A 24727-nucleotide genomic window follows, 5' to 3' on the forward strand; every position below is an offset into this window, starting at 1 on the left:
ATGACTATTTTATTTTTTAAATTGTCATAAAAAATTCATGATACAATGAACCCATAACCCTCTCTAATGCTTTTATAAAATTATAATTTAATATAAATTGCATAAAATAAAATAGAAATGGAATTAGGGATACATCCCCACTGAAAAAGTAAATACAAGATAGAACTCCATCTCTTAAGATACTTACAAATGAGATTAGGAAAGGGAAAAATTCTTTAGTAAATACAATAATTTGTCAAAATTAAGAGGTGAAAATTGTACTCCATTTCTGTGCGTGTATTGTGTGTGTGCAGCTATAATATTATTGTATTTACCGCGAGTCAGATCTGTAGGCAAGGGATTCTGTTTTACATTGCCTGGTGTTTTAATTTCAGGATGTAGCTCTTTATTAATGGGTGAATTAACCTTTCTTTTCAAACTCTAAGAATTAATCTGTCTCATCTAAAGCATTTTGTATTATGAAACCTATAAAGCTATGATGGCTGGAGGCATTCCTGGTTATTGATATATGCATTTAAAATTATTCCACATTGTTTAATTTCAAATGACCACACGTGAAGATCTGCATTATCACAGGTGTCAGTCAGAAGACAGTCTTTGGAGTCTTAGAGGTGAGTCTTAGAAGACAGTTACCATGCCATTCTCTTTGCCACTGTGTTACTTGTTTAGTGGAATTCCATTAAGTGAACCCTGTGAGAGCGTGGCCTCATATTTTCCTGGATTATTGTGTAACAACCAGAGGGCCAATGTCTTCCTGAAGCACAGCACACAGCAAAACTCAATTAGAACTTGTAGCCTTAAACGTACAGCACTGTTCATATTTTTCAAATAATGAAGGGTGAGAGAAGGTTCTGCATGTCTCAGACATCCAAAGAGGCATTTTAGTGTCATCTTGCATTTGCCCAACTGCCACCTTGGAACCCATGTATAACAACGTATTCACCATCTTCCAAATTAGGTATAATGAACCCTCTTTCCTCAGCGATGTCATTAATCCAACAATTACTGTCTTGAAATGCCTGTCATATCATCTTTGGTCATGTGCAAAGAGCATATTCTTGGAGCATCACTATGTGGCTAATCCTTGAAAACAGTTTGCTGGGAACAAATTAATGAGGCATTGCACCCTCTTCTTTCCCCTGACAACTCCAGCTGCTTCCTCCAATTTCATCCATTGCCCACACTTCAGGTCTCTAGCCATCCAGAGTCAATGCATTATCGGCATTGCTGGTGGTGGGTGTTTTTCTCACGCCAAGCCATTTGCACGGGCCCCTTTTTGCTTGCGAGCTGATGTTCCTATGAATATGTGTGCTATATAAGAACAGCCTTAATGAGCTATGGGCAGAAGGTAATCCCTAGCAAATGCATAAATTGCATGGCTTTCAAGTCAAATTTATAATGATGGAGAAGTAATTTTAGAGAACACTTCAGTTTTATCACTGTGGAATGAAGCAACCAGGGCAAATAGTCAATGTATTACTATCAAAAATTTACTGTCTGCAAGGCAAAAGTAGAGAGATGGAGATGCATGTCAGACTGGGCTCCGTCTTCCAAAACTGCATTGTCCAGTTTCTTGGACAAGACTGGCTCACACGGAACAATGTTTGGAGGGATCACAACAAAACACAGAGAAGAATTGCTACAAGTCCTAAGAGATGACTCAACAGATGTGCAAGAGATCACTTCTACTTGAAGTCATTGATTCAGAACCATCATTGTGGGCTTGGGATGATGTCTGAACTGGATATTAAAAGACAAGAGGAAATTTCCAGATGTGGAGATGTATATGGTGAAAGGACTTGGAGAGACTGAAGGAGAATTCCAGGTGACGGTGCTACCATGAGTAAAGGCTTAAACAAAATTATTCTTTCATAATTCTGGAAGCCAGAAGCCCAAAATCAAAGTGTCAGCAGAGGCTTCTGGTACCCCTTAGCAATCCTTGGTGCTCCCTGACTTGTAACTGCATCACTTGGTCCGTGCCTCCATCTTTTTACATTCTTGCCAGTGTTAATTGCTGTCTTCTCTTCAGTTTATAAGGAGGCAAGTCAATGCATTTAGAGCTCTCCCTAATTCTAGGATGATCTCATCTCAAGATTCTTAACTACTTACACTCACAAAGACTTAATTTCGAAAAGAAGTCCACATTCTGAGGTTCCAGGTGGACATGAATTTATGGGGGTCATTATTCAACCCTCTACAAGTCTGTGTGCAAGTTAAAAAGTGACCAAAAAGACAGTTTAAACTTGGAGCCCCTATACACACTTTCACTCAGTGGAGGAGTGATTTGGCTCCTCTGACGTTCTTTTGTGCGTGGTTTTTTGGGGGGAGGTTTTATTTATTTATTATTTTACTTATTTATTTGTTTACTTTTATTTATTTATTTATTTACTTACTTTTATTTATTTATTTACTTTTAGTGGCGGAGCTGGGGATTGAACCCAGGACCTCGTGCATGCTAAGCACATGTTATACCACTGAGCTATACCCTCCCCCCCATTTTTTAATTTTAAATTTTTGGAGGAGGAGGAATTACATTTATTTATTTATTTTTAATGGCGAGCCTAGGGTTTCTATACTGACTGCACGAGATCATACAGATTCCTAAAGACTTTGACCTTGTAAAATCACTGGAGTCTTACAACCTCAGTTTTACCCGTTGGTGGCCCTTCTATTGTGTTTAAACTTTAAACTCTTAATAAAGTATCACAGGCGACCTTGAATTGACATTCGGGGGAGGGTCATCCAACATCACTTAATATCTTAATAGCATGGCTTGTCCTCTAGTCAAACACGTTCAAAAGGTACTACACTTTGTTATCTTCTGAGTTAATTGGACGTTGCTCACTGTGAATTAATGGGCCCTGGAAGTTAATTGACCACATAATTTACCATCCAAACCAAAATATTTCTGAGAGTGAAAGGTGGCCCAACTAAAAATTACACTAGAAAAACAGGTACAAACAAGGGATTTACCTGAACAGCCCAGAAGTTGCAGCCACCACTATACCTGTCCAGCCTTATCTCCTATGTCCCCAACATCGGTCCCAAGTTTCAACCAAACGGATGCCATTTCTGTTATTTTCTGAGCAAGTAAAGGACCATATAAGTATTTTTTCCAAAACTCAAGTTGGTGGCCTGTCATGATACATACTCAGCTAATATATGTATTGAAAATGATGCAGTATGGACTTATTCACAGAGAGTATTTATTAAAAACCTCCTTTGTGCCCACACTGGGTACCTGCCTTTGAATAAGACATCCTTAGAGGCTCAGAGAGGTTAGGCGGCCCTGAAGATGCACACGTCAATTAGGCCAAGGGCCAGGACTGGGACAGAGGTTTCCTAATTACAAATCCTGTGTTTGTTCTACTCTGGTACCTCTCTCAAAAGGTTAAGTCACACCAGATAGAGACGATTCTGAATTTGGTGACTTAAGCACCTTCTGATCTTTAAAAAAAATTCTCTTTTTTTTTTTATTCTAGTATTTTATTAATTTTTTTTGTTCTTATTTTTTATTGGAAGTATAGTCCATTTACAATGTTAATTTCATGTGTTTGTCAAAGTAATTCAGTTACATATAGAATTTTTTTCAGATTCTTCTCCATTACATGCTATTGCAAGATATTGAATGTAGCTCCCTGTGCTATACAGTAAATTCCTGTTGTTTGTTATACATATAGTGGTGTGTATCTGTTAATTCCAAGCTCCTAATCTCACCCTCCCTATCCTTAAACAAATCTTGAACCCTGATTCCTGTTCTCTTCCAGGTCCAGAATCTGTTACATCTTCTTGCCCACCACCCCCTCCTTGAGGTCTTATCGCCTACCTCTTTGTCTGAAACCTGCTGGTAATTGAGATTTTGGGTAACAAAATATTCGCTCACGTGGATTTGTTTTTTTTTTTTTTTCCACAGTGGAAGGAGGCTAAGGAAAATGTGTCAGTAGTAAAACAAATTACAAAACAAGTTTGTGCTTCTGGAAATCAGTCAAAAGTCAGCATTTCGACTGCTTCATTTTGACCTGCTAGCCAGCCCATTCTGAAATGAATAAGCCAGACTCTGCTGTTACCCAGCAGTGCCAAGAATAGAGGCTGATACATGATTCTTGAGATTCTGAGCCTCCAGCCAGATGTCCCTCATGAGGTTCCATCCTAAACCAAGGCCCCGGGTTTTCATTTTGAAGCTATGCTCAAATGATTTTCCCTGGGACTGATTTAAACAAAGTGTCCATGGCTGAAAATCTGCTCAGTGTTCAATTCCAGGACCTCCAGGGGGTCTGTCTCGTTTCTAGACCCATTTACATTTTATGTCGTGTTAGTTAGTAACCCATCTCTGCCCCCAAGAGTGGCAGACACTTCATCTCTCCTGGGAGCCATCCTTACCCCAAAAGGGGAGATATTTAACTCTTCAGAGCCACTCAGGCCCTGCTCTCTGCCTCTTACCAGCCGGCACCTCACATGTCACGGCCTCTGGAATTCACAGATGCCACTGACCTAGAAAATACACTGGGAGTACGAGAAGGGCTATTTTTTTTATGGTAAGAGTATTTTTTTTTAATTGAAGTATAGTCAGTTACAATGTGTCAGTTACAATGTGTCAGTTACAATGTGTCGATTCCTGGTGCACAGTCATACATGTTCATACATATATTCCTTTTCATATTCTTTTTCATTACCGGTTACTCCAAGATATCGAACATAGTTATTTTGAGGTAATTATAATCTTGCACTTGAGGGAAGAAAGGTGCCTTTTAGGATTCTGGCAAAGTCTTGGCAGCATTCACAGCTGCTCCATATAAGGATTCAAAGATTGCTAATTTGACCACCTCTTATATGTCGGGGGCGTTGGGGTCTGTAAGGTTAATACTTCAATGAATTCTTGCATCACTCTGAGTAGGTTTTATAAACTTTTATAGAGGTGAGCTTTGAGGTTCAGAGAGATAAAGTGCTGCTCAGGGTGACCCTGCTAGGAAGCAGCAGAAAATCAAACTCAGATTTGACTAAATCCAAAGTTCGTGCTCGAAATCTGCTCATAAAGGAGTATTGTATTAAGGACTGTTGAATTAAAAGAGACTCGAATGAAATGATATAATCCTGATCCAGTTTGAATAAAAAATCCTCCTTCTTCCTCATCTTCTTATCTAAATCCATGGAGTGCTGTCCCACTAGTGTTAGATAAACAAAGGTGGTTGTAAGTGGAAAACGATTAGTTCAGGGTCCAAGCTCCCTTATTAGTATGCGGTCTGCCAGGACTCTGAGAAGTGGTGCCCAATTATTCCCCAAATGCATGCATTTATTTTCTTTGACTTCTTTTTCTTGTTTTAAATGAGGAAATCACCCAAGTTATGGAACAACAGAGCAACACACCTAACAAATCTTTAATATGTTCCTTCATCTGGGATTATCCTGATTGGAGAAGAGCAAAGAAATGTGACTGTCTCAAAGAACTGTGATGGCTGGTTTTTAAAGTAAGGCAGCTGATACATCTGTATTAGCAAGCAGGTAGCTCTTGATTGATTGCGGACGAGTCGTGTAGTGGGAAGATGAGAGTTTGGACTCCAATGGCCCCTTTTCAGAACTCAGTCTTGCTTCTCACCTGGATCTGGGTTCATGATTCACTCCAGGAGCCTGTTTCATCTTTAAGTGGAAATAATCTCTCCTCTGCAGAGTTTATAAAAGCAGTCAGCACAAACGTGACCCACAGTAAACACTCAATATATGTTGCAAATACCGTTGTTTCTAATATGCCTAAAAGGTGGATTCAGGGGAAAAAAATACATGCAGTTGCAATCCCATCAACTAGTCCTTCTCATTCAGAGGTAATCTCTGCTGTGAAATGTTAGCGTCCAGCTTGGTCATTATGTCATGAAAGTCCTATGCTGTCTCTGTTCTCTGCACTTGAATACGGCTTTGGCAACTAGAAACAGAACCTGAGAATAACTTGGCACAATGTATGCATCATTGTTGTTGTGACAGCTAATCTCAATATTACAATTCTATTCTTTAAATTTTTTATTGAGGCATATAGTCAGTTTACAATGCTGTGTCAATTTCTGGTGTACAGCACAATGCTTCAGTCATACAATATTACAAAATAATTGGGGCAAAAATCTTCTGAATCCCCTAGTAACTGTCAGAAAGGTAAAGATAGTTTGAAAGATCAGAATTTATAATTAAGAAAAAAGATGAAGTGTGCTAAGATTTAAAGATACGTGCATGAGTATATACACATATATATACCCTATTTATTTATTTATTTATTTATTTATTTATTTATTTATTTGAAATTAAATTGTTGTTGTTGTTGTTGAGGGAAGTAAATTAAGTTTATTTTTTAATGGAGATACTGGGGATTGAACCCAGGACCTCATGCATGCTAAGCACACACTCTACCACTAAGCTTACCCTCCCCCTTTTTTATAAATAAATAAATATATATATATATATATTTCAATTTATTTAAAGGTAAATGTACAAACATATATTTAAATCTATAAATATATATTCATATAATTTAAATCTATAAATATATGTACATATATATCTCTAGTAATATGTATACATATGCATGGGTACACATTTGTGTATATATAGACATACACATACATATGTGCATATGTATATATCAATGTAATTTGCAACTCTAGCTTAAATAACAGGATCACATTCTAAAAACAGCAGATTTTTCATTCATATCTCTTACATTTAAATAAGGTCATCTGTAAGGTTTCAAGTTTCCGGAAAAAAATTTGAACGTTTACAAAGTATTTTTACTGACTTTGCAATTACCTCACAAGTTTTTGTAACTGGGCAGTCATTTTTAAAACCTCTCTGCCATGTTGCAGGAAGAAAGACTTTCATTTTCTTACACGATCATCTGGCTTTTCCTTTGACCAAACTGACAAAGCCATTTATTCTGCTGTCATTTAATTGTTTTAGAACTTACTCATTAAATGACAGTCCATGGCAAAAAGAGAATTCAACTCGTAACGTGAGAAGGGTGAGGGATGGATGTACCGAGGCATCACTAGCCAGAGATGAGAATCCTGACCGAAGAAGGAGAAACGGGACTCCCGGGCATGCTGGGCAGCCGCCTCTCCCAGGGAGGTCCCCGAGATTAAGTGACCCGGGCTCAGCCGAGCAGAGCGGTGCTCCTCACCATGAACCACCTGGAGATGCACCTGCAGATGCTACCTGTGGCAGCCGTGGCATCTCTGGACCGAGCGGCATGGGGCAGGCAACTTGATGGTGGAGTTGAGGGGCAGACCTCCAGGCAGAGCGTGGCTGGCAAGCACAGGACCCGCCCTCAAGGGTTCCGTTTATTCGGGAGGCTCAGGGTGCCCCTCCCAAGCTGGGGCTCAGTGCTGCCTCTGTACCTGCCCAATCATTCTTAAGTTCTCACATGCTTACAGCACTCACATAAATACAGTGTCTGAGACACAACATGACACCCACAAAAGTATGCGTGACCTAGGGAAGGCTGGCAGAATCCCTGGGCGTAGAAATTTAGGGCAGAAAGTCCTGCCCCATGAGAGTAAAACTGGATGTATATCAGGGACCTCTCCCCTTCCCTCTTGCCCACACTCGCAGACGGTCCCACACAGGTAACATCTGAGTTGTTTGGAGCAAGGCACCAACTTGATCAGGCTTATCTACTTGGTCCTTACCAGTTCCTTCTACTTGCTTTCACAGTCCATTAATGGGACTCTGGCCCTCAATTATTGCAGTACATCGGAAATAGGGACAAATAAATGAAAATTGTGCATGCACCATTGCACGATCAAAATAGCTAATGGAAAAAAACTTCATTGCACATATTACACTGAGAAGTCAGAAACTTCACGCTCTCACCTATGCGCCCATCTGTGCATATCTTTTCAGTGTGTATCTTTCCATTTTTTTATCTTACCTCTGACTAAGGATTTCTACATTCTACTCTTGAAGTGTCCTTAATTTATTGCAGGCAGAATGTGCCTAACAGATGCTTGATTCCCTAAATTACAGTCAGATAAGACAGAATGTTAGAGGTCCATGATTCTCTGAGACAGATGTTTTTGTTGTTGTTGTTGTTTTTGCTCTGCAAGTACATCTCCCTTCCTACACCACAAAGCACCCATGACGTTCAGGTCAGAATAATTTCAGCCCGATTTTTATGACTCGCTCTCCCGACCTCCAATACTTAAAAAGATGCAAAACAATAAAGCACTGTTTCTTCTTTCCATGGACTCATGATTTAATTTCCAAATACGTCTTGAGTCCCTAAATTAAGAGAATTATTTTCCAGGCTAGAGTCTAAACAAATTTAGGACTATCCTTCAACTCATCTCTCTAACTCAGAGAGCGTGCACAGCCGCAGGGGTACCATGGGTGACAAAGCAGAGGTGAGGATGCCCTCCCGCACCAACGATGGTGATTGGTCAGGGTCAGGTTTGAAACACAAGAACAACTTCTGCCCACACTCTTATTTTGCTTGAGTTCTCTCCTTTCATTAGCATTGAGGCAAAAAAAAAAAAAAAAAAAAACCTGACCAAACAAACAAACAAAAAAACACCTGGAAACCATACTTCACAGGAATAGAAATTTGCGGTTGCTATATTATATTTTTGTCCTTAATATCAACCACGATCATTAAAATAATAAGCGTGATGAAGCCTACTTTCCTTTGCACCTTTTTTCTTCAACACACTTGAGAGACTGTTAGCCTCCTTGAGGTCCCTGCCAGCCTGGAGTCTTTCCATCTGGCTAGAGCCAAGTAGACACCCAGGGCTCTAGACTTTGGCTTAGAGACCTTTTCTTTAGGTCAGTAACTCCCCCAGGTGCTTCTGTCTGCTAACAGGACTCCTCAATAATAGTCTTTAATGAGCTTGGGTGGGGAGCTGCCTTTGCCTGGAACCACACAGAGATCTTACCTTTTCCACTGAGTATTCAGTTTATTTAAAAAACAAAAACAAAAACAAAAACAAAAAAACAAAAACAAAAGAACACCTGACTTATTAAGCTTGTGTCCCATTTTGCACACAAAACTCAAAAGAGAGAAAACCGAGAGCTAGGGTTCTCGCTGGGCATCCTCACCAGGTGTGTCCCCTGCATGTCACAGTGGTGGTGACGATATCCATTTGTTTCTCTAGCACTGGGTAAGGCGCCCAGGAATTCACCCAGTTATAATTTACACAGTGTTTCTTGCAATGAGGCTCCTTGCCAGTAGCACCGGAATCACCTAAGCTATTGTGATAAATGCAAATTCTCAGACCCACTCCAGACCGACCGGATCAGAAGCTCTGCTCCGGTGCAGAAGCTCTGGACCAGAGATCTGCATCTTAATGAGCCCCAGGGGACATGCTGACATCCATTCATTTTTGAGACTCTCATTTACAGACCACAAGAGGTAGGTTCACTTATTATACTTACTTAACAGAGGAAGAAACTGAGCCTCCTAGGGTTTTAGTTATTTATCAAAGTCACAGAATCTCTAGCTGTTAAGACTTTAAAGCCAGAGATAATCTCTGCTAAAAAAAAAAAAAAGAAAAAGAAAAAAGATCATGGTAGTTGAAAGCTACATGAATAAAGGCTAGTGAATAAGATTTCTTCCTTCTGGTTGTTATACATAATTCAATATATTTACACAAAAAAGTTTGATGGTTTGCTACATGTGAAAGCTGAGATATCAACTCTAATTTCTCCTGAAATTAGTATCTCCAAAACCTAACTGGTTTATGCCTATTGGAAATACAAGTGTAAGTCAAGTTTCCCATGAACCATTAAGTACCTTAACACTAAGATTGATTTAATAGCAGTGGATTTGGAAGAATTAATTTTAAGCAGATCACCCTCCTTACTCTGATGTCAGCTGCTGGATCCTTTCCCATTACAAATGCAGCTGGTTTGTAGGAGACTGCAAACATCTGCTCTCCCCTAGAAAGTGTCCATGTGATTATTAATCCTGAAGGCTCCATGTGGACTCCCTGTCCCTGGGATGTGTTTAAATGCCACACCTGTAACTGTGGGCAAGATTTCTACTCCTTCAAGAGGCTAGACCCCATGTGGGGAAGTTCTCTGAAACATGTCAGCAAAGTCTACCATTAAGAAGGGCAAACAGATGGGTGTCAATGAGGAACTTTCAAGGGCTAAGTGTGGAACCAGAGGGCTGGAGGGAAGACTGCTGATGCTGGGGTGAGGACCAGCTGTTGCTTCCACGATGCTAATTGGCCAGTTGTTCCCTGGCCCTTTTCTGCAGAGATTCACCCAGTGATAAGAGGATCTCAGGTCGGCAACAGTGCTCAGCACAGAACCATGAGGGCTTGAGGGTTTGAGGGTTTGAAGTTTTGAAGGCCTTTAATTGTTCTAAACTGGATCCACAGGGAAGCTCAGGGTTTGTTACCATGTCTTTCCCAATTCAAGCCATCAGGCAGCCCATAAACAGAAGGGTCTGAGCGGGGAGGTTCTAGATAAATGATGGTAAAAGGCCTGGAAGGTTCTAGATAAATGCCTGCCATGGACAGGGAGAACGGTCACTCCAACAAGGTTTAGTAGCATTTTCAAGGTCATGTAAGCAACCAAAGGTGCAGCTGGAATCTGACCATCTTTGAAAGTCTTTGCATTTCTCTTCATCCCTGTTTCTGTTGGTCTGGTACATGGTGAAAACTTGCCCTGCTGGTGGTCTCCATTAAATTGAGGGCAAGATCTTGAACATACCAAGCCCGTAAATGAGTTTTTAACAATGGCCAACTAGGAAATGAAAAGCTATACTAAAGCTTAGGTGTGTGTGTATATGTGTGTGCATGTGTGTGTGTGTGTGTGTGTATATATATATATACACACACATATATATATATGAGAAAACTAGCAGCCAAATATATAAAATAGATAAACAACAAGGTCCTAATGTACAGCACAGGGAACTATATTCAGAATCTTGTATTATAATGAAAAAGAATATACACACACACACACACACACACACACACACACACATGTAACTGAATAACTATGCTGTACACCAGAAACTAATACATTGTAAATTAACCATGTGTCAATAAAAAAAAACTTGAAAAATATATTTAATAGCATTTTCTTATACATAGTCTATGTTGTTTAACAAAAAAATGTCAAAACAAAGTGACTAACACACAATGACTTACTTGCTTTGGTCTGTGGCTGAAGATGTGCTGGTACTAGAAGTTTACAATCTGCAGCCAGCCTTGCTCTCCACAGTTACCAGGGAAAACTTGAATCTAAATGTATTCATTTGGGTGTCTTCAATACTTATTATATATCTTCCTTTAAGCATTTGCTTATAGCATTTCCCCTAAAACAGAGCAGCACCCTGTGGGGCCTGCTGGGGGACAGAACCACCTCTTGTTTGTAGAAAAGCCTTAGTGTCCTAGGCCTTCCCCCAGTTCCAAAGGGCAACTTTAATCAGAGAAGTGAGAAAATGCAGAAACAATGGAAAGTAGTCAAGCAAGGCAAAATAATAATAGTTTAGCTATAAAACAAAGTCAAGGACTTATGTTCCTCCAGAAGGGCTATAGTAACATCCTGAGCCATATCTTTGAGCTGTTTTGTAGATATTAAAACCTCCACCAGGTGGAAGAAGTTAACTGCATGCTGACTGCCAGCGTAGGATGGGTTGGAGCCAGAAGGTTGATGATTGAGATTCCCAAACATTACTCTGTTACCTCACCATCAACCAATCAGAGAATTGTGCATGAGCTGATCACACACCCTGAGACCCTCCCCCTCATGCTGTCTTTAAACACCCTCCCCTAAAAGCCAGTGGGGAGTTTGAGTCCTTTGAGCATGAGCTGCCCATTCTCCTTGCTTGGCACCCTGTGATAAATGCTGTACTTTCCTTCACTACAACCTGGTGTCAGTAGATTGGCTTTCCTGTGAGTTGGGCGAGTGGACCCAAGTTTGTTTCAGTAACACTCCTGCTATGAATTCTCCTCCTTTCCTACCATTTCCTCCTTCTACCTTCCTACATTATTGAATTTTTATTATGCATACAGCATTTTGTAGTTTCCAGGAAGCCAAAGTAACTAAACATGGTCCCTGCTCTTTGGACCCATCAAAGTCTGCCCCAGCCATGCGCTCCCTGCCATCAGGGCTCCTTACACAGATGTGCTGTGTTGTGGTGCCTCTTAATGGTCCTGCACGTTCACAGGAGGGACAAACATAACTTCAAGCCCTTTGTTATGCACGACACCCAGCATGGTGTTCGGTGTTTAATGAGAATTTAAAAGATATATGTTGATGGTAATGAGATTCTCACTCTTAAATTGTTTTCTGAAATGAGTTGGCTTAAAATACTGCATCAAACAGTGATCAATACTCAGGGTATTTTAGGCCAAATTGGCAGAATAAATATGTATAAATCATGAAGATCAGAGCAGCTCCCAGAGCGTTTAGAAGTCACTGGAGGGTGAAATCAGGGAACTGATGACCTAAATGTATAATCCATTGTTTCAATTGACCTTTGTGAGAGAAAATGCTGGGTAGCATATGCAAGCCTTTCATGTAAGACAGACTCCAGAAAGCTACAGAAAGTCACAGACCATCACATCATACAGACCAAAGGACTCTATGATAAAAGACTAGGTGGCTGATGTATCTGAGAAGAGGCAACATGATTTTTATAAGAGAAAATTGTCAACTGAATATGAATAAGAGTCCATGTATGCAGATAATGGTCTTCAGGGTTAGGAGAAGAGGAAAGGGCTCCTGACTGACTTGTACAAGATCAGTCATGGGCAACGTGGATAAGTGATTTAAAAATAAGACCCCTTATGTTAAAGCACAAGCACAAGTGGCTGTCTTTGAAATTTCATAGTGATAAACAGCAGAACATAAGGGAGACTGCAATGTGCATAGAGGGCAATGCATTTTGGGGACACTTAGGAGTTGTGTGTAGGAAACAGGTGTATTCAGGAAGGATGTGAACTCTCACACGAAGGACCCACGACTGAAAAGGTAATTCGTGGGTATAACAGGGACAGGAAGTGATTCCCCTGAAACATCTTTCAAAATGATTGGTAACAGGACTTTGATCTCTTTGGATTTGGAGAGTTAGAGGTTCCTTTGTTCCAAAGAAGTTTATCCACTTTACTGAACCCTGGCTAGCACTGCTGCTCAGAGTTAGAGTCTTGATATTTGTATTGATTTGGCATGTCGACAAGCCAGACAGAAAGAGATTTTTGGATGTGCTAAGATTCTAAAAGTGTTGCTAAGTTTGTCCCTGAGACACCTTCACATTTGATTATTTAGTGACATGGGGAACCCTGGCTTATATATAAATCATGAAGCATCACTCAGCCGCTGCTTGGTGGCCTCATTCATGAACATTCCATCCAGTGCCAGAGCTGAAACTCTAAAAATTGGATTTTTACAGCTTGAATATTTGTGACTGTATGTTGGACAGTTACATTTCCAGGATTCTTGTTTCATAATAAACTTTGAAAAACAAAATAAATCTCTTGAGTACTGGTAAACTGATATCCCATCCAAGGAATGTACAATAATTGTACTGCTTGGTAAATCAACTTAAAAAACATTACAAACTCTGTATCATCTGAAAATGGAAGATTTTCCAAAGACCACATGAAACCCTAATTCAAGAACTTATTTTCAAAACAGAAACAGACTCACAGACAGAAAACAAATTTATGGTTACCTATGGGAAAGGGGGTGGAAAGGGATAAATTGGGAGTTCGAAATTTGCAAATTCTAACCACTATATATAAAATAGATGAACAACAAGTTCATACGGTACAGCACAGGGAACTATATTCAATATCTTATAGTAACTTATGGTGAAAAATATTATGAAAACAAGAACATGTATTTTCATGTATGACTGAAGCATGCTGTACACCAGAAATTGACACAACACTGTAAACTGACTATACTTCAATTAAAAAAAATATATATATATATAAAAAAAAGCAAACAAACAAAAAGAGATGCCCTACTTCCATGCTACACCACCGTTAGTTAAGTCAATACTTGGTACTGATGGTTTGAGGTATTGACTTTTTTCTGAAAAATTAAACGGAACCATTTAGAGTTTTATAAAACCCTCTTGTTTGACAATTGCTTTCATCTTGTTTAGCAGGATTTACTCTGGTGAAGCTATAGTCTTACTTAAAGTGTTAAATTTAAAAAGAAAACTCTCAAGGTAATCTGTTTATTCAACTAGATACTACGGTGGAAAAAAAAATGATGAATATTAGCCGCAAGTCAGATTTTACATTCGTTCATGAAGTGTTTGCTAAAATACCCTGAGTCTCTGTTTGATGGCTGTTCTGTAAGGCTGACACAGTTTCAGAGACGTTGAGCGTGACTTATAACATGCAGAAATACAGTTAGAGTTTATTGGTGCTTCTTCATTTTTATATTTTAGCAACACAGGTGAATTAAGCAATAGGGTTTAATGCTATTCTTCTGGAGTAAGTCTGACAGAGTTTACCATTAAGGTGAGAAAAGTAAATCAGTTTTGTGGAAATTAAAAAAAAAATCAAGTGTAGTAAAGAAGAAATAGAAAGTACAGTTTTGTAGTCAAGTATAAATTTAGGAATAAATCTTGGTTTCGTATTCAGGCACCATTGGTGTCTGGTTACGTGAGCTTGGGTTGCTCTCTGTGAGCCCCCCGCTTCTCCTTTAGGGAGACACTGATTGCTGAATCCCCAGTGCTTGTAGAAGAACACTTACTACGTTTACAGAATGACGTCTGCTCACAAATGCAGCATGTGATTGGTGGCCAGTAGGTGTGCGTTTCCTCAGTAGGGATTCGAATGGATGTGCGCTTTTCCAGATCTGAGCCTTATTCCTGTGCGTGACTCATCACGTGTGCCTGCCCCTGTCACCCGAGTCCTGAGGTTGCTTCCAGTGTTTGCATTTGACAGGTTGATCCTAAACCTCTTCTCCCAAGTGCCCAGCAGGCAACGTATCTCCAGGGAAGCCTCAGCTGGAATTTGACATCTTTGTGCACAACAGTTCCCCACCTCTTCTTGGCCCACCCAGTATCTTTTGCCTCCCCCCTAAAAGATCAAAGCTGTTTTGAGGGTGAGGTGAGGGACAAGGACAGGAACAGTCACCTCCCCTCCAATCCTGGAAGTCTTACTCTTTCTGCAGGTCTCGTAATAACCATTCAAACAGTAGTTCATGCCCTGTGTCCAGTCATAACAGGAATGGAGGCTGCCAGGACCTATAAGACTGGCCCCTGTCTCTAAGGGGCTTGGAATTTTGCAGAAACGCAGGTAATCCAGGAGGGACAAGAAACTGAAACAGGCCTGAAGCCAGCTGGTCACAAGCCCAGAGAAACTGTCCGTCCTTGGAACACACCCTGATCCAGGCTAAAAGCGGGTCATTTGGTTCTAAAGAAAATAAAACTCAAGTTTTTAAAAAATATTTAGACGAAATAACTCAACACTGCCATTCAATCTGGAAAACAAAGACCAGTTCTGATTGGAAACTCCAAAGAAAAGAAATGACCCCACGACCATTTGTCTCTCTCAAGTCAACAGAAACCCTGAACACTGTTTCCCAAAAAGGAAGGCGTGCTCATTTCTCTTTTCAAACTAAACAACTGGAAAATGTCCGGGGGCTTCGAAATTGGGAAAAACATAGAAGAGGCCCCAAAAGACTATTCGTAAGATGAAGAAAATCCATACTCTCTATAAGTCACAAGCCACCGCTACAGGCAACTCAGAATAAAGATGACAATTATAATATTCTCCACATTCAATCTGCCACAGTGAATCTTAGCCCTACTTAGGGTTGCCGTTACTTCCAATTAGAAAGAGTGATGTGCAGGCAATTAACAAATAACAAGGGATAGAAAATAGAATTTTTTTTTCCAACAAAGTGTGACCAACACAGAAAAATGCTTGTGCAAACAACAGCCACTTGAAATCATAGCTGGGATTGAATTAAGGCAGGAAAATGCTAAGGAGATCATGAGAGGGAAAGATAATGCTATCAATTGCCAAATCTTCACATCGTACCAGGTTTTGAAAAAAAAAAATCTGGTAATGATCTTTCCCTATACCAAAAGAGACATGAGCTAACAAGTCATTTGGTGCATGAGTTTCTGGTCCACTCTGGGTGCCTTTTTCTCTCTGTCCCGTCCCCTTTTGGGGACAGCCTTTCACTTACGCTGTGGGGTCAAGAGCTTGGACCTTGTCAGGTGGAAAGGATTTGTGTTTCGTTTTTTTTTTTTACAACTTGGCACACACTGTCCTTTGCTTCCAAGCTGAAGATTGTTTATAAAGGCAGAATAATTCTCAATTTTCTAGTTTTTTGCATTTTTTTACCCTTTTGATTATCTTCAAAACTTGCATGGAGGCAGTCAAGCCAAGTGGCTTGAAAGTCAGACCAGATTCTCAGGCCAAGATTCACAAGCTGGGCAACTTTGGACCAGTTATATATCTGAGCTGGTTCCACCATGACAAGGTCTGGAAGGTGCCCGGTAGGTAATAAACAAAGAAGTGAGTAAATTAATACATACTCAGTAAATCAACACGTTCTCAGCAAAAATCAGGCTTCGGTGGTGTGTTTCTGTTTTTATAGATGACAGAACTGAGACTCACTCGGTGCATTACCCACATTACCAGAAAAGGAGGAAAATGCTAAAGTTTTTGCAACAGACACCCTAATTTCCCTCGATACTGGAGTCACGCTGGAGATGGAGCTCATACATGGTCTAATTATTTCTGAATGGGCACTCAACAGTTATGAAGCCACCAACAATCTGGATACAGGAAAACGACATAGACGTTCACTGGGTACCATTAGCGCATCTCAGTTGCATGCATCTGATGAGAAAAGATGTCCTACCCAGATGCCGTCTTCCTGTTTGTACTGTTTCCAGTTGCGCCCCGTGTCGCTGAACATCAGGCTGTAGCTCGTCACCCAGTCAGAGCTGCCATATCTTCCCTGCGTGGCCACGGCCGTGACCTCCACCCTGCTTCCAAGGTCCATCTGGAGCCACTGCTGAGCGTTGGAGTCCGCTGGGGACCAGCCGCCCGTTCCTGGAAGACAATCAACCAGAGAGAGCTGGAGCAACATCTCACACAGCGACAGCCTCACCTCGCAGAGAAACAAAACCCTGTTCAACTAAGATGTCTTTATCCCCTCAGACATGCTCCACCCCTCTTCTTAGACCCCTGGTACTTCTTGACCCAATTTCCATTCTCCTCCATCTAATTCCCTTTCAGAGTTTAAGATTCATCTCTAATGCTGTCTCCTCTGTGATTCTTCTCTTGTCTCAGCTATCAGAGTTTTCATTTTCTGGATTCCTAATAGAATTTGCTTCATTTGTCTTTGTTTCTTTTACAACCTTCTCTTTTAACATGTCCTATACCTTCTGCCTGACTGATCTCACCTTCCTTCCTTCTTTTCTTTTTTCTTTTTCATCCCTTGCTCTCCCTTCACTGATCCTTATCGCTCTCCAGATACATGCAGCACACACACCGGGGACCTGACATTTTGCTGTGGACACAAAGAAGAGTAGTCATGGACTATGCCTTTGAGAGGCTGGTGTTCATTTATTGAGCGTATGTTCACTGAGTACCAGGAGTGGGTGAGGACTGAAGAGAGAGCGAGAGCGGCAGACAAAAATGTGTGATGTGATGCTGAAGGAAAGCTTTCAGAGAGGTAAACAGAAGGGACAAGAGGACAGAAAGGCTCGGTAGGTGACCAGAATGGACTAAAGAAGGTCACAGTGGAGTTGAAGTGAATATGGCCATTTCCTGAGCCAACAAGGTGCGATGGAGAAAAAGTTGGTGAGATGAACCTGGGCGAAGCATCTCAGAGAGATGTGAGGGAGCATGAGCACCCCTGGATCTCCCTGTTGGTCCACGTATCTGACACCCAGGAACACTCCAATATGCAAAGGAAGCCTTTGGGGCCCCAGAGTTATATTATGTGACACCATGGAACTTCATAGATCAATCTCAGCTCCTGCTTCTTTGGAAGACTTGGGGTCTAAGTTTTCTGCTTTTATTTCATATTTGAATAAAGAGGTCATTATTCATTCTTACTGACCCAAGAGTTCTCAAAATGCCTGAATCCAGAGTGGAACATATGGCAGGATGTCTCTGCCAGCCATGGTTGGGGTGAGACCATGAAACCCATCCCTTGATTGAGAACTTTGCTCAGGGTGTCAGGCTGGGTGGTTCATTGAATTTTCAACTGAAAGGCATTAATCAATAAATTCCTCTTTGTTTCAGCACAGGCCATTGAAAAACATCTAGTGATGTCCCAGTCTACTTTCTTGCTATCTCGGGAGGAGTCAGTTGGACCTCTTCTTGGTCCTGAGGAATTTCTGAACCCCGACTGGCTCCCCACTGCAGAGACAGCTTGTCATCATCTGGGAGTGGACACGTGGACACGGGTGACAGAGGACATGAGTGGGGCCCCACTCTGGCCAAAGGACACAGCCTACATGTTATGGGTCAATTTCACCCTCATCAACAGCTGTGCTATTATGCTTCTGTTTGACAAATGTTCAACAAATCTAAGAAGATTCAGATGCAGGAAAAGGCAGAGAAGCAGTACGCTCAGCACCAACCATGGAACGTCTTTATTAAGTGTTTTGCAAGACAGAAATACAGTCACAGACACTGCCAGTTGTGGTTAATACCCATTCTCTCTCCCTTCTGCTGTAATACACCTGTAGTGGGAGAATGGCTGGGCTGTGCTTTTCAGCATTCAATACAATTAGAGCTATGGCCAGATGGACACTTCTCCCCAGTAAACATGTGAGTAGAGGGTGATCTGTCACCTGCAAGCTGTTGAGTCTTTTCCCCTCTTGCTTTCCCTGTCCACTACTGATGGGTGCAGCCGACAAGGACGTAGCTGAATGCTGAACCCGGTCATGGAAGGATGCTGGGTGCCTACATCATCCTGAGTCAACTGCACTCTGAAGGAGAATTCATTCTTGTTCCAGTGAAGCTATTGTGCCCTGGAACCTTTCTGATACTGCAGTTACCCTAGCTTAATGCAAATACAAGATCTGGTGGAGTAAACAGAACCATCACATGGTACAGTGGGGGAAACCGAGACCCTGCAAGTTTAGAACACCTGGCACTCAGGTGTCAGGTACGGCCATTTGAAACTATTATATAAGGGGGAAAAAAAGCTTCTAAAAAGCCTAAAAACCAATAAGGAGGGGAGGCACTGGGAGGAGACATCTGGACAGGGATTTCGAGATGCGAGTTCCCAAGTACAATTTTATCAACTGATTCTGTCTTCACTTGTGTGCCCACAGTTCCCAGTCCATTCTGCTCTCTCCCAATTTCTCAAAGCCGACAGGGAGGCTTAAGGAGGAGGAGATACCACATTTCCAGGAAATCGAAGATTATTCAGAACCTACTCTTTATTTCCCCTTCATCTCTCCTGCTGCCCGTTTCATGAGGCCTCTTTCTTCTCAAGGGAAAAAAGCCAAGTTGTGTAAATGATACGATCTCAACATCGTGAAACTCTGACACAAAGAGAAATGTGTATGGTGACTTCTTCTGGGGGGTGGAAATCGGAGTGGTTTAATCCTTTGATCCTTTCACATGTAACGTGTTTTCTAGTATCAGTTGTGTTTCTTTTATAAACTGAGACTCATTTTTTACATGTTTATTGCGTTAAGAATGTATGTCGCAGTTTGAGAGCTGGGCGATATAACATGGAATTCTTTGAGCATCAATATTTTTTTAAATTATTAAACTTAAATTAATTTAATTAGTTTAAATTATTAAACTCAAACCTTAACTATTTCTCTTTATCCCTTATTGTCCACAACTAGACTTCCCAGTCAGGCTTTAGAGCTTTTCCTTCATTTATTCTAATTATTCTGATCACATTTGCGTATGATAAAACTGTATGCTAATGATGGAAGAAAGAAAAGACAACAAGGAACCCTCGCTGCTGCCTTGCAAAGGATAAAATCACAAAAGACTGACCCAAACCAAAGTGAAACCAAATGGAAACAAAACCAAAAGGCGGCGTTAATACTAAAACTATTTCTTCAAATCTGTCTAAAGAAAATCACATCTTCCATTTGCCCACAGTAAGGACCTTAGCTTATGAATCCCCTGAAATAAACCCAAATGGACTGGCTGCTTTTGATGTTCATTAACACATCAAGTCAAGAATTTTCCAAACCCAGGGGCTTCAGCCTAAGCTGGTAAAGCGGAGGCACACTCTCTGGGTGATAATTGCTGAGGACTCTTCCTCTGCTGTGGGAGATGCTCCCACATTACAGCTAATAGGCAAGACGCCCTGGGTTGCCTTGGTTGCTACGGCAAACATTTTTTTATCGCTTCCCCCAAACAATAAATGTGTTTTCACAGATGATGAGAGTAGCCTGAAGACACTATTTGCAGTTGCTCTAAAGACACGCTGTGCCCACACGAGCTTTCTGTCTCCGGATTATTCTCTAAATCGGGGTGTCACATACACGCAGACACTTGCGTTTGGCAAGTTGCTGGTGTGAACGCAGGCAGCCCTCTCTGGAACTGTGGCTGCGGTACCAGTGACCATTAACCGCAATTCCCATAAATCTGTAGTCTGAGCAAAATGAAATTTAATAGAATTTTAGAGGAAAATAATAAATTTAAGGGAAAAATCATCCCCTCTCAGATTTCTGTAGCATCTGAGACATGGGACCCTGGATGACTTGCAGATGGGAACTTAGTTCATACTTTCCACACCCCAAGCATCACACCTTACATCCAACATGACTTCACTTGAGGGAGAAGATGCAGCTTAAAGCCCAGAGACCTGGTCCAAGACCCAGCTCTACTCCTGAGGTTGGATGAGATGAGATTCTCAAATGTCCTCAAACCATCAGAAACACCTGGCAGGCTTGCAAAGGTGACGAGCCCCTTGGCCCACACCTGGGTAACTGACCCAGGCGCCTGACCTGGGAATCTGTATTTTTAGAAAGGTGCTCGCAGCATGCTGAGTGGTCTGGGAAGCAGTGTATGAGATAACCTCTAAAGTTTTGGCTCCACTACTCTATGAATAGTCGCTGTGTTACGTACTTATTTAGTGGTCCAAGTTAGCTTACATCCAACGAGCTAGTCTTGATTATTATGAACAAAAAATAGTAACCAGAAATCACCTCTGGATCGAAAGATGGACACTTGTCTCCAAGTTGATCCCCGCCTCCCCACATATCCAAACACAGATGGATACTTAAGGTCAGACTTAGAATTGCCAAGGACATCTAAACATTTGTGAGTTCAGAAGTGCCCATCTTTGCTCTTACTTGGACATTTTCATGCTCAGTTAGCCCTCTTGCTTCTCACCATCACCCCGCTTCCACACGCCCTCGGGGTGTTGGTTCATTCACAATAGCAGGGACAGTTGGATTGTCCTTGCTTAGTGTTCGGCAATGCCCCAGACACTTGGCAGACACCCACTCATCAGCATCACAGGAGATCTACCTGATAAGGATTATTGTCATTATCCCCATTTGACAGGAGGGAAGACCAAGGCCAGAATGATGGGGCAGCGTTTCCAAGATCACGCAATAGGTAAGTAGTAGAATACAGGACTCAAACCCAGAAAACTGACGCTAAGAGCCCAACTTCTTCACTGCTCAGCTCCACAGCCTCGCAGCAGCAGGGACAGAGCACCCCACCCTCCTCCTCCCTCTTCATAACAGCAACTCTCCCTAGAAACATGATTCACACTTCACATCTCTTTCAGAATCTCACTAGATTCTCATGGCCATCAGCAATAGCATTTTTGCGGGGAGGTACTGGGGATTAAATCCAGGACCTCCTGCATGCTAGACGTGAGCTCTTCCACTGAGCTCCGCCCCCAACCCCCAGTGATAGTATTTCTAACTTCTATTTACTAGAGACTAAACCAGGCTTAAAGTGTCACTTAGCATACCCAGGTTACTTGGGGAGACTGCTCTCCAACCCAGTTCTGCAAATCTCTCCTCCCTGCCTGAGATTTTAACCTGAACCAGTGACTAGAGAAAACAGGAAGTCACGCTTATGGAGAATTCTAAGCAAAGTTTAATGTAGGCAAGAGGTCCACTTCCCCGCTCAGCCCTCTATACCCTGGTGCTTACACCTAACTTCACATGCTAGGGTAGGCTCTCCTGGTAAAACAGGAAAATTGGAAGGTAACGCAGAAATTCCTCAGTTGCTACCCTTACTTCCATGTCTAACTCAGTAAGAGAAATGAGAATTGATTAATGTCATACACTGGAAATGGCACGAAACAGATAGGCATGTCTTTTCTAAGCCATATTTTACAACTGTCATTCAAAAAAAAAAAAAAAAAAAAGAGCGAATTTAGTACAGGACCAACAGGAGCTAAAATAATCACATATACATAGCATTTTCAAGCCTCATCTGTTTTAAGCACTCAGCCGGGCCATTTTTAAAAACCCTAAAATAAACCCCGAAGAGAGCGGGTTTCCTGGGCACGTGTTTCTCCCCAGATTTGCACACAGCCCTAAAAAAACCACAAGCGCCTTCGCACAAATGACTGGGAGTTTAGATTGAATTATTAGCTGCGTTGTTAATTATTAAACAGGCAGTACTTCTGTGAGCACAGATCTGAGATTTTGGAGGGGACAAAGCTACCTAGTGATGGTGATGAGTAAGGTGGACTCACCTGTAAATATTTAACTTTATACAGCAAGGGTGAGAACAGAAACAACATTCACAAACAGGCCCGTAGTGCCCGGGAGGGCTTCTTGTGTCTCCACTCTGAGCATCGTTATGAACGGTTTGTAACAGGACCCGCATCTGGGCAGGGACTTCTGAGGCTGGGAGGCTGCTGGCTGGAACACTGGGCATCCCGCTTTTGCATCTGGGCACGTGGGGCAGGACCGAGGTGCTGTTGGATGGCCCTGGGCAGGGCTCCTACACCTGTATCTGCACAATTATTTAGGGACTAGGGAGCCTCTTAGGAGAAAAGTAAGTGGGGATTTGACCAACTACCCTGTGAGCTTCAAAATGGGTAAAAACCTGTAGGAAAACCTGGAGTGGCCCTATTGAGGCCAATCTGCAGGAGAAAATAAAGGAGATCATAAGAAAAGACTCATGTAAAGGAGGGGAGTTTGGATCCGAATGAGACCCAAGAATCGTAGTTAAGGCAGCTTCAAGGGCAGGCAGTGTCTGGTGGGGGCTGGGGACAGGGCACGCGCTGTGTATGACTTAGTCTGGGTTCCCACTTCCCAATTATGAGACATGGACTTGAGTGTAAGTAGTTCATCTGGGATCTGCCCCCAGGAAGCCAGTGAGGGCCGTGGAGATGAGACAGAGAAGGAAGGGGAACCAGTCCATGGCGCATTGGCAAGCCCTCCATTCCTGCGGGTGAGTCAGTCCCACTGATGTAGGATGTACTTTAGGGTTAGAGCAGGAGGAAAATGGGGTCAAACATTGATTGAAGGTTGCTGGAGGGCTCGGCAGTGTTTAAAGCACAGAGAAAACCCTGGGACAGAGAAGGGAAGGTGTGGTTCGTTACTGGGGTTGGAAGTGGTTCTGCTGGGGAGACCAGTAGGGCTCAACTCTGATCCTCTTGAGCAGGTGGAGTCATTCCCCAGTGCTGTGCTGACAGCCAGAACTGTTTCCTCCTCCAGGGATTTGCCCTTGACCACACAGAAGCCTTTTGGCCTGGGAAGCTACCACTTCCCATCTCCATCCCAGCCAGTGACTGACGGATACAAGGTTCAAATGATGGTTCCCCATGCCTCAAGGCGGGCTGACATTTATGGTGCGATCAGTGGTCCAGAACGCCCTCTTGGCATCCAAACGAAGCTAGACTTCAGTGGAGACCACACATCCTGCTAGCTTCCCATCCCTCAACTCCACCACCTACCGGCACAACCTGTCTCCGGAGATCATGCACGCCCCACCAATAATTTGAACAGAACGTCCCATCTCAACTCAACTTTTAAGATTTTGTTCTTGTGTTGAAGTGAGGAAAACCAAGGATCAGGGGTACCACGGGCTCTGAGACAGTGTGTGTACTTGGCCACACACTTGTCTGCCTGCCGTGTTTATGGAAGAGAGCTGGACTGTTACTCTGAAGGGTTCTGACATTTATTCCTCGGACAGTGTCTCTGTGATGTCTTCCTATAACTCTCTTCCCTCGGGAAGACTGGAGCCTTTAAGGGCCTCATGGATCAGAAAAATCTACCTGGCTGCACATTTCACAGTTCCGAAGTTACACAAGAAGTGAGGAAGGTCAGCAAGAGGGCATTTTGGAATGTAGAAAATTTGAAGTTCAGTCCCAAGGAGGACATTTCAAATGTGCCCCTTGGCAGGTCAAGGACCAGTGCACAGACCCATAAAAACACCCAGGCATTTTTAGAAACTTAGGGGAGAGGGTCATGAGTATAAAACTTGAAAAGACTAGAACTACACTGTTCAATATGGTAGCCACATGTGGTGGTTTAAATTTAATTTTCTTTAACTTAAATGAAAACTTCAGCTCCTTGGTAGCATTAGCCGTATTTCAATAGCCATGTGTAGCTGGCAGCTATGGTGTCCCAGCACAGCTATGGAATATTCCATCCTTGGAGAAATTTCTATTGGTGAGAACTGCTCTAGAATTTCTCTTGTAAAATGGTGGAAGCTGAGTTCTCTCTTAATTCGGCAAATCAATACAATTTAACTCTCTCCATCCTAGAGGCCTGGAGAATTTTTAGTGGATTATTTATTCTTCATTTAATGAATATAAGATTTTTGAGCTCTACCCATGCATAATGCAGTCT

The 24727-nt window shown here is 42.0% G+C and overlaps 1 protein-coding gene across 2 annotated transcripts in view; it reads right to left on the reverse strand.

The window, feature by feature from the left end:
* CNTNAP5 (contactin associated protein family member 5) overlaps nt 1-24727 on the reverse strand; it is a 733870-nt gene that overhangs the window by 536755 nt on the left and 172388 nt on the right. For both annotated transcript variants that reach the window (XM_045516101.2, XM_045516108.2), the window contains exon 3: nt 16828-17021. In XM_045516101.2, the coding sequence (XP_045372057.2) occupies nt 16828-17021 (194 nt within the window). The remainder of the gene's footprint in view (nt 1-16827; nt 17022-24727) is intronic.

Source organism: Camelus bactrianus, chromosome 5 (assembly GCF_048773025.1).
Source record: "Camelus bactrianus isolate YW-2024 breed Bactrian camel chromosome 5, ASM4877302v1, whole genome shotgun sequence".
NCBI lineage: Eukaryota > Metazoa > Chordata > Mammalia > Artiodactyla > Camelidae > Camelus > Camelus bactrianus.